Source organism: Poecilia mexicana, unplaced genomic scaffold (assembly GCF_051168715.1).
Source record: "Poecilia mexicana isolate PSO_F unplaced genomic scaffold, ASM5116871v1 scaffold_2, whole genome shotgun sequence".
Lineage (NCBI taxonomy): Eukaryota > Metazoa > Chordata > Actinopteri > Cyprinodontiformes > Poeciliidae > Poecilia > Poecilia mexicana.
In genome coordinates, this window is record NW_028263371.1 from 43,212,784 (window position 1) to 43,224,001 (window position 11,218).

The 11,218-nt window shown below is 37.1% G+C and overlaps 1 protein-coding gene across 1 annotated transcript; it reads left to right on the forward strand.

Moving 5' to 3' along the window:
- The first annotated feature begins 7,272 nt into the window (after positions 1-7,272).
- Positions 7,273-10,827, forward strand: slc38a11 (solute carrier family 38 member 11). The gene is made up of 10 exons (XM_014976043.2): positions 7,273-7,703; positions 7,806-7,940; positions 8,103-8,168; positions 8,296-8,402; positions 8,474-8,553; positions 8,670-8,740; positions 9,036-9,197; positions 9,306-9,418; positions 9,611-9,742; positions 9,847-10,827. The coding sequence occupies exons 1-10, from the start codon at positions 7,682-7,684 to the stop codon at positions 10,084-10,086; spliced, it is 1,128 nt and encodes a 375-aa protein (XP_014831529.2). The 5' UTR covers positions 7,273-7,681; the 3' UTR covers positions 10,087-10,827.
- Positions 10,828-11,218: the final 391 nt, after the last annotated feature.

The window sequence follows — 11,218 nt, forward strand, 5'->3', positions numbered from 1 at the left end:
CATGATTTTAAAATGGATTCAAATTTGATTCTCAGTGATTTTCATTTTAAAACATGGGCAACATCATCTTCCTTGCCAATATAAAATAATTGCATGTCAAATATTAGACTTTTACAATACTACATAACTTAGATTTAGGTTTTTTTACAAAATGAACTGGGACGTCCTTGTAAAATAAAAGAAAATAAGTCTACTTTCAAAACTTTGCAAGTGAAATATGATGAAAAACTCAATGAGCAATATTTTTGCTGAAAAGTAGAAAAAAAGTCGAGAAAACTATCCACTTCCCATTTATTGCATTAAACAGCAACAGGTTTCCAGAGTGTGATAACAGAGATCATCTGTAAATTACATTGCATTTATTTTCTTTGGGATGTCCTCCATGGGTGACTATGTGTGAAAAAAGTGTGTTTGGAAAATCACTTGTCTGATTCAATGTGAATGTGACTTATTTATGTTTCCTAGTTTTTAAGTGTTTTGTTGGCTTGACATGATGGCCTTTAATTTGCCAAGAGGAATATTGTAAAACTCTTCTGAAATATAAGCATTATCAGTGAAATGTATTAAAAAGTTTCATTATCAATCTCTGAAGACACTAAAACTATAAAGCCCTGAGCGATGAGACATTTGGCTTTAGTAAGCTTTTGTGCTCATTTTTCCCCCAAACAATGAAAACACCAAGCAAAGAATCACCTTACATTATGACCAAAAGCTAAAATCATAAAAAACTTTGCTTCGTGTTAGAAGGCAACATGAAGAGGATAAAGTACTTTATTTCTATAAAATCACCAGGAAAAAATACATTAAAATGCAGAAGCAACAACACACATTTCCCTAATTTCAGCAATCCTCCCTATAAAGTCAATCTGCAGTGTTCAACATCAAAGAAGCCATGCATCATTCTGTCCGTCTGTTAACAACTCATTACCCACTGCTTGAGATATAAACTGGCACTTTGAAGCCTCAAATAGGTCCACTTCACTTTATCTCCAACCTGTCCGCATCATGACCTTGTGCTCACGAACCTGACAAAAACACATCTGTTCTCACCTACTCATTGTCGGAACAGAACAGAGACTAAATCACTGTGATATTTGTTATGTGTCATAAATTTAAAAGCATCCTGATGTGCTTTAGTGATGATGGACACTGACCTCAAGTCAGGAGGTCAAATGGAGGCAGAAAATGTGCTTAAATATTTAATGCAGATCAATCACTGTAAACTTAGGTTATTATCTTCTTTTTACCTCAGGGCGCTTCTTGTGGCTTCAGTGCAATAAAAGATATGTTATAACTGGTTGTAGACAAATTAGATCAATGCTTTTTTTTTTTTTAAATGTGGGACAGCAGCCTACATTAGAGTATACAACATATTTTAGAAGAGACATGAAAGTTGCAAATATATGCACAGTGGAGCAGTATGTAATATAGGATAGACGCACAATGATGTGCAAACATTTTCTAGAGACGCACAATATATTCTTTGTTTTAGATTTTAGGTTTACATTAAAATATTAGGCCAGATATTAGGCTCCTCTTGTCCTCGATACCCGCGACAGATTAAGTTTCTACTGACTGAGATGCCAAAGCTGACATTGTGATCAAGTGAAGAAGGAACAGAGATGGAAAGCTGGCTCAACAGCTCAGATTTACCAAACAGTTACTGTTTCTCAAAGCAAACTCTAAAGACTACAGGCTCGCATGAATCTTACATTGTAATTGTTTACTTTAACTCGTGGAAGAAGGGCGGATATTTCATCGCATCGCTTAATCCTGCCAAAATCAGAATAATTAACCTGTAGAATAACTGTGACTCATTATAAAACTGAATAAGGTGATTTCAACTTTAACATATTTGCATGTAAAGTGATAACCAGTCAATATTTGTGGAGTCTCAAGGGAGCAACAGACTCAAAGCCCTTAAGTAGTTCAGGCTTGCTGCTGGCCCATACCGACTCCAGGAGCCGTCTCTGTCAGTCAGGGCGTTGGCGTAAGAGCTGCTGATGGGTGGTCGACCAAATGCTTCTCCGAAATTGTTTTATATTTTTATGAACAAGCTGCTAAGATGCACTGTTTGCCCATTCTGCACAGTGTAGAAACAGGACAGTCTAATCTCTAATTGACGGCAATCTAATAATACTGTTGACAGTCAGGCAAGCAGGAAGTCATCAAAGATGGAGTGTGGGCTAGTAATTGCTGCCATGCCCCATTACATTCCATAATGTAGTGAGGGGTGAATTTAGCACTTTGGCTTTTAAACCTTTGTCAAAACATCAATCACATGTTTTTTTTTTTCTCCCAACACTCTCCTATTATGGAGTAATATTAGGTGCTATGACAAACAGAGAATAGATCAAGACAATAATAATAACAGTAGTAAAGAAGATAAAAATGCAGCATACAAATGTACAAGCACCACAGACGAGATAGAAAAACATCTGAACAAATTACTACATTTAAGAAGAATAAATAGATAGATAGATAGATAGATAGATAGATAGATAGATAGATAGATAGATAGATAGATAGATAGATAGATAGATAGATAGATAGATAGATAGATAGATAGATAGATAGATAGATAGATAGATAGATAGAAAAGCTTTTGAATTGACTTCACAGTCAAAACTCCGCATACCGATTTCTACTCACCGTCACTTTTCCATCCTCCACAGGTGAACAGCTGACAGAATGTGTTATTTTGGGCGAGGGAAGGGAATCAAAGTTTAAAATCCTTCAAAGGAGGACAAGTTTCAAAGTATCTGAAACTTGTCCTGGTACAGATGTGCTCCTTTCAAAGCGTCCATCAACAAAAGCCAGTGAGACAAGAACCGAGTCCACCACTCCCAGCGACTGAAGCGCTTCTGATGCTGCGCTTCCTGTTCCAGGGAACCAAGTGAGGGAAGAGTTTTCAGAATGGCTCTTTAAACAGTGATGTGTTGGTCTCACCAGGCGTTACTGTCGGAAGCACGATGTTAGTCGCTGACATCTAAAAGCTGAGATCACTGTTGGACATTTTACTTTCCAAAGCAATCTCCTGTTTGTTCGGGTTGAAAACGGGGATCTGGTGACGTTGGAGTTAGTCTATCAACGAGTCTATACACGTATTGTTAAACTCACGTTAGTGAGATAAATCAGCAAACCAAGCTGCAGAACAAGTGTCATAGATTACCTTGTGTCTTTAACAAAGCTGTGTTTCGTACTTAGCAAGGAAGAACCGAATCTGCAGGTTTTAAAGTTTGGGATTAGGATAGCTTGATTGTGAATTGAAGCTGTGCCGATGCTGCACCCTGGTGGATAAACGTTACACTAATTGCCTCCGAATAGAATGGCGCAGAACTGCTTGTGGCGGTTGGAATTGTATGCATATCGCTCATTTGTGAATATTTGCTATTACGCGCATTCTTCTTTTTCTTCGGAATAGAAGTATTAGATAAGTATTGATGGTCTGCACTTCATACGCAGCAAATGTTTTAGATCAAACCAGCATAACTGGTATTATTATTTATATTATGCTATTATAAGTGAAATGATAATGTGTCCGTCATGTCCAATAAATGGTTTACCATGTGTTTTATTTTAAACACATTTAATTAATTTTCTTGAAACATTTCAAACAAAACAAATATGATTTAATTATGGGATAATTGCACGTCTTCAACGGAATTTCGTCTTTTTAAAAATAAGAAATACAAGAAAATAAATAAATAAATAAATAAATAAATAAATAAATAAATAAATAGGACCATCTCTTTACACTTGCTTTTGTGCGCAAATAATGACCAAGACATTCTCGTTTTTTCTTGAACAATGGGCACATTGTTATAGTAAACTCTAGGGGAATAATCCGCTATCAAATGCCTTAGCCCAATTTGCAAGTTCAAAGTTCACAGGCTACTCTGGGATTCAATCTTGAATTTATTTCCCAAAATGATTATAACGTACTAATTTGATTCAACATCGTAGGAATTCTCGCAATAATCGAGTCAGATGTTTTAGTCAAGATGCGGGCGCGGCCGAGCGAGGGCGCTGCTGTTCCTGTGGATTGTTTTACAAGTAGGAATAAATCCTGAAAGTCACGAAAGTTTCTCAAACGTTGAGAATGTGAGAAATCCGTCTGAGGAGAGTCAAGGGACTTAGGATCCGCACGGTGCTCCAGAATGGCTCATCCGGTAAGTCGAGTGACTGAGGATTTATAAATATTATAAACAGTGTTTTGAAATTCTCTTATTTCTACTGGTTGTATTCTTTCTTCTAGCAAAGCAACGAAGAAGGGACGGCATTAATACATACGCGCAAACCTGAGTGGAGCTGCTCAATGATCTCTGCTTCTTTTAATTTCATCAACTCCATTATAGGATCTGGAGTAATAGGTGAATATACGGCCTAATGGCATGCTCATGTTCATAACTAGACTTCCCATGTAAAATAGTGATTTCCGAGATGGCAAAACTGCTCTTGCTTATTTTCCCACAAAAACAGATGCTTTAATCCAAGCCCTGCAGCAATATCATATGACTAGCGCCTGTTGCCCCCCTAACCCCCCTTTGTTTCATTTATTCATTCATTAGATCCTGGAAAAACAACAAAGACTTTGTGAATACAGGTTTGAACTCTAATCTGAACTTTTTCCAACAATTTTGGATTGCAGCAGCTTTTTGGCAAATAAAATAAAAGCCCCCAGGAATTCTTTAACGTTATTTCTTGAACCCGAATAACGTGACAAAAATGCAGGGGCTTTTTTTTTTAACCTTCTAGCACCAGATGATCCTTTTGTTTAGCCAAAAAAAAAATGGTTACACTCCTTAAGTGTAAAAGTTTTCATAATCTTTAATATACAAGCCACAAACTTTAATAATAGATTTTATCTGGAATTTATGTGAAAGACCAACACAATATAGATTGTACATGAGATGCAGAAGGAAAATGATCAACAATTTCATTTTACAACTAAATATCTGAAAATGTGGGGTGCATATGTATATAACATTTATGGATTTTGTACTTTGGAGAACAGCCTGCTGCTGCCATAGCAACAGTCTTTTGGGATCTCTATCAGCTTAGGGTAGTTTGCCTGTTTTTCTTTGCAACATAGTTCTAGCTCAATTAGACTGAATGGAGTGTGTACAGGAGCACTTATTGTCAATTGTTGACACAGATTTGCAAATTAGATTTAGGTCTGGATTTTGAATAGATTACGCTAACAAAGCCCTTTATTTGGGTTCATTGATCTTTCCATCAGTGTTTCACCAATGGGATGATGTGTTCAGGCTTCTTCTTTCTTACAGGACAATTTCATGTTCGCAAAAGGGTTCACCTTTGGTCAGATCTGGCAACAACACATTCTTTCTTAACCCTCTGATGCATAAGTGGGTCCTTTTTGACCCGGTGAGGACATCTTTTTGCAATATCTTTGTAATGAAAAGTTTTCATGACTTCATATTCCAGGTATTCCTCAAGAAACATGTTACTGATATCATGCAATTCAAATTTTTAATTAACCTTTTATACATTTTAAGAAATAGCATGTTTTATGTTACTACCCCATTCTTCCGTGAGTGGGACCAAAATGACCCGCATTCATTTCCTATGGAATTTAATGGGAATCTTTGTTTCTTACCAACTGTGACAGTCAGGAAAACATTTTTTTGTGAACCAAACACACTGAGACCTAAGTGTCACCCCTGAATAATAATATTTTACACAGCAAGAACTCTTACATATAAGTATTATCTTTATTTTTTATCTCACAAATGTGTTTGTGTCTGTCAGTCATGAGTACTCATCTCAATAAATAAAATAATAATTCATAGCTATAGAAATAAATGCATAAATAAATGAGCCAGGAAAGTATAGAGTGCCTTCTTTGGGTCGGGGAGGACGTCCTTCCCCAAGTGGAGGATTTCAAGTATTGGTGCAGCATCTGCAGTGAAGCGGGCTCTGTACCGGTCTGTCGTGGTGAAGAGAGAGCTGAGCCAAAAAGCAAAGCTCTTGATTTACCGGTTGATCTAAGTTCCTATCCTCGTCTATGGTCATGAGCGTTGGGTCATGTCCGAAAGAACGAGGTCACAGATACAAGAGGCCAAAATTAGTTTTCTCCATAGGGTGACTGGGCTCTCCCTTAGAGATAGGGTGAGAAGGTCAGATATCCAGGAGAGACTCAGAGTAGAGCCGCTGCTCCTTCACGTCGAGAGGAGCCAGTTGAGGTGGCTCGGGCATCTGGTCAGGATGCCTCCAGGACGCCTCTCTAGTGAGGTGTTTTCTGGGCACGTCCCACTGGGAGGAGGCCCCGGGGAAGACCCAGGACACACTGACGATGTTTCTCAGCTGGTCTGGGAATGCCATGGGTTCCCCCAGAGGAGCTGAAACAAGTGGCTGGGGAGAGGGAAGTCTGAGCCTCCTTACTTAGGCTGCTGACCCCGCGACCCGATGGACGGACGGACGGACGGACGGACGGACGGACAGACAGACAGACAGATAGATAGATAGATAGATAGATCACACACATACACACACTCACATGTGTGATACACATAGCATAATAGAATAGATACAGTAATGTTAGCTAGCTTGGTTAGCTAGCTAGTTTCAAGAAACGTGCTCTTTTGCAGCCCCCTCCATGCCCACACACACACCCACACACACATAATGGATGTTAACATTGTACATTATTGACATTTCATCATTGCTGTTGTAAAATTGCTGCTGTTGTCATTTTGTTGTAAAAATGTTCTACAAATTGTCAGAAATGTTCTACAAATTGTTCTAAAAACGTTTTAAAAAAGTGGAAAATGAAAATATTTCAAACATGAAATAACTCTTGTGTAAAATAAAACACAGTAGAAAGTATTATGCAAAACATTATTTTGAATCAAAATGGCAAAAGTAGCATAAAAACACATTGATTGTAACCCGGGTCAAAAAGGACCCACTCACAGAAGACTGTATAGTCAGTCACTCACGCATCAGAGGGTTAATCTTTCAAGCTGACATGAGCTGAATGGCTTCATTTACTTCTTCTGCTGCCTCAATAGTTAGTGTGGAATTCTTCAAAATTCCAATTTATTTTCTTTGTATATAGCTTTGTTTATTATTTTATTTCATCAAATTAGTATTACAATAAATTACAATATTATTATTACAATAAATTCAAACTCAAACTGAAAATAAAAAAAAAGCACATAAAATCAACATCATCGTTCTTTAGTTCTTCTGTTCGCTGACTCTCCAGGATGAAATTCATTCAGAGACATCATGTGGCCTTAAGCGCCTGTGACGATCTACAGCCTTACTGAGGTTATACTAAAACACAGGTGCACTCTGTTTGCTAATCAGGTTACTTCAGGTTTGAACAAACTTTTTTTTTTATTATTATTCGAAGGTATCACAGTGAACAGGACCCAGAACAAATGCTTAAAAACTTTTTCAGGTTTTCTTTTTAATTGACAAATTTAAACAATCCAATGTGTAATAGTGATTTTGTTGTATAATCAACAATTAACAAGCCTAATTTTGTTCATATAGGTTCAACTGATGATTTGAATATATTTCATAGATTTAAACAATTTTTTTTTCCAGCTTTGAAATAGTTTGATATTTTATTTTGAACTGAAACTGTGTGTAACTAGGTTTACCATACGCATTGAACCAGGCTGGGCTTCCTTTCGGCCTGCTCCTTTTGATGTTTGTTGGATTCATAACAGGTGAGAGGTAACACTGAAATTAGATTGTGTCATAAAAAGGTGGAAAACGTTTACAAAATGGACATTTAATTATTTGTTTTTGCTTGTTTTGTTTTGTGACAGACTACTCAATTCTTCTACTAATTAAGGGAGGAAATCTCTCAGGATCAAACAGTTACCAGTCGCTGGTACAAAACACATTCGGTTTTCCTGGATTTTTGATTTTATCTGCTTTACAGTTTCTGTATCCTTTCATAGGTATGTTTTTAAAACACCAGAAGGAGAAATGATTATTTATTTATGCTGCACTGTGTCCTGTTTATCTTTCTTTTTATCGTCTATTGTGATTATTGCATAGTAGAAACTTTACAACAGACAATCTTAACAATAAAGCACTGATTTATCTTCTGTCTTCTTCAGCCATGATCAGCTATAACATCACAATTGGTGACACACTGACCAAAGTATTTCAGAGAATCCCAGGAGGTTGGTAGCAACCTTTTGACATAGATGGATAAAATAGGTCTATGGACTTTATTTTATTCATGAAGAGCAAAATAATAATCTAACTCACGTACAGGAATTTAATTAATCTTTTACCCAATGTTTGCAGTTGGTCCAGACCACATCCTTGCAGAGCGCCACTTTGTGATCTTGTTGTCTACCTTCCTGTTCACCCTGCCGCTCTCACTTTATCGAAACATCGAGAGACTTGGGAAGGTACGGTTACACATAAATATCAATGTCCTGTATACAGCTTATCTTGCTGCTGAAATCTTGTGTGTTACCAGGTGTCCTTCCTGTCAATGGTGCTAACACTCACCATCCTCATCATCGTCATAATCCGAGCAGGCACTCTTGGACCGCAGATGTAGGAATAAGTCTATCATGAAAAACTGACAAAAAATTTTTTGTGAGCAATCACTTCTGGAAAGAAATGTCTGTATCTTTGTTTGACTTGACATTAATGTTAGAGTCCCTTTCTAGTGTTCCTACAGAGAATGCATGGGCATTTGCAAAGTGGAATGCCATTCAGGCTGTTGGTGTGATGTCTTTTGGTGAGTTTAATGATGCAAATTCTGATGACAGAGAATTGATGTTGATGTTGAAGTCATTCCAGACAGTACTCGTATCCATTTCAGTTTGCTTTCTCTCCTTTTGTTGTCTAATCACTATAGATAGTCATCCCAACATTTCAGTAATATAGGAACTTATACATAGAAAAAAAATACTACATGTACTTCTTACTAAATGTCATAGACTTAGTTTAAAATTAGGCAAGCACCTCAGTTTATTGACTTAAATCTTTAAAGAATTTAATTTTCATTAACATGCCTGTTTATGTTTCTTTAGCCTTTATATGCCACCACAACAGCTTTCTGATCTACAACTCTCTCGAGCATCCCACTTTATCCAACTGGGCTCGGGTCACCCACACCTCTGTGGGCTCTGCATTAATAATCTGCGCTGCATTCGCTGTCGCAGGCTACGCAACATTCACAGGCTACACACAAGGTATAAGTCTAAACTGTATAGCAATACAGCCCATTACTGTGTTAAATTTATTTATCTTTTCATCTTCAACGATAATTTATTTATTCTTTTCATTTGGGTTACATTCAGGAGACATTTTTGAGAACTACTGCAGAAATGACAACCTGGCAACATTCGGTCGGTTCTGCTTCGGCCTCAGCATAATTACCACATTTCCACTCGAGTGTTTTGTTACCCGAGAGGTAAGTCATATTTGGAAAGGCCAACCTAAAACTTTAGCTGCTGAAGTTTACACAAAAAGGGGTTAACACAGTGTTCTGAAGACCAGCTTCTGCCAAGCTGCTCAGCCAGAATTGATTGATTAGTGTTCAATGTAATCATTTCCTCAATGTTTTCAAACGATTAGGTTATCTCCCTATTGTCTGTTTCCTCAGGTGCTTTCCAACGTCATATGCAGTCGTCCTCTTTCCAAAGCTGAACACGTATCGATAACTCTACTCATAGTCGCTGTCTGCACAGCATTATCCCTGGCGTATGACTGCCTGGGAGTTGTTTTAGAGCTAAATGTAAGTTGTACCTGTTCAGACAAGCTCTACCTGCTTACATAACATCATTTAACTATATGCACATTCTCAGAATGAACTTATTGTGTTTTTCTCCTGCCATCCAGGGAGCTCTGAGTGCCATACCTCTGATCTTTATCATCCCATCTGCGTGCTACCTCAAGCTCTGCCCAGGCCACTGGTTCCATGGTGAAAAGCTGATTTCCATCACGCTGATAATAATTGGCTTGTTTGTCATGATCACTGGCCTGATACTGACTAGTGTCTTCCCTCAAGATTGCTCACATGGTGTTGAAATGTTCTACTGCGCTGACGCCAACATCTCTGGCACTGTGGCCCCTGAATGACAGAAATCTGCCCCACATATGCACTTTCCCTAGAGATACACTGACGCACATATAAACAAAGGGCAACAATATCTTTATGTGGATCAAGTATCCTTATTCCTACCTCCAGAGAGTATGTCAAGATGAGCTGTTTGGAAACTGAATCCTTTATTTGTTTTATAATTTAGCTTATAGCTGTAGTAGTGTCTCATATATAACGAGATAGCTGTGTTTTAATTAACTGTCTATAATTCTGAGGTGCTGAATAAAAGGATTCTAACTTTCTATCTTTGTTTTTTGACTAATAGCATGTTTTGATATAACGTTATGGATTCAACAAAGAGTTCTCCTTATTAACAACAGTGTTGAAATAGCTATTGTGTGTACAAGTCTATTTTTTGACAAATTACTAAACCCTAAAAATTCCCTGAGTGTGATTATTCCAAAAATAATATGGTGCTGTGCCTTTAGTTGGACCCATTGCTTTTATACTGCTGTTTAAATTTCACTGTGATTGGTTCTCTGCTTGATTTTGAGAACACATAATATACTTATCTAAATTTGAATGCATTGTATCGCTCAAGGACAAATTTTATTGTCAAAGTCATCGTTTTAGAATAAGTAACAAACTGTTATATTCCAACCATATGGGAAATGGTGTATTTAAGTGTGCATTATGGAGAGGTGAGGGTCAAAAGCCACAATTAAAGTATAGGGTATGCCAATGTTTTTAAGCTTCAATAAAATGTCTCTCCATTCAGATATTGTCTTCTATTTTGTTTTATTTTTTTCTTTTTGTTGAAGTTCTATACCATTTGAGCTAGAGAACCAATTACACATAGTACGAGTTCAACAGTGGAGTCATTCAAGATTTGAACAAAACAGTCATTTGACGTGTTTAACAATTTTCAGCATACAGGTTGTTTTTCAAACCAGTTCTAACCCATTTTCAAAGGGATGTGTAATTCAGCACAAACCATGTTTATTTTTATTGGAATTTACCCATGAATTCTAATAAGAAACATGCAACCAATGTTAAGCAAATTATTAGTCACTCAGACATCATTTATAATGTGTGCTTAAAAGATATAATGGATATAATTTTTAATATCTGTTTCAATATGGTATCTAAGCAATATGTTTTATTTACACT

Coding starts and splice junctions, on each gene's coding strand:
- slc38a11 (XM_014976043.2), top strand. CDS start 7,682: ATGTTTGTTGGATTCATAACAG. Junction 7,941..8,102: donor GTTTCTGTATCCTTTCATAG/GTATGTTTTTAA, acceptor TGTCTTCTTCAG/CCATGATCAGCTATAACATC. Junction 9,198..9,305: donor ATTCACAGGCTACACACAAG/GTATAAGTCTAA, acceptor GGTTACATTCAG/GAGACATTTTTGAGAACTAC.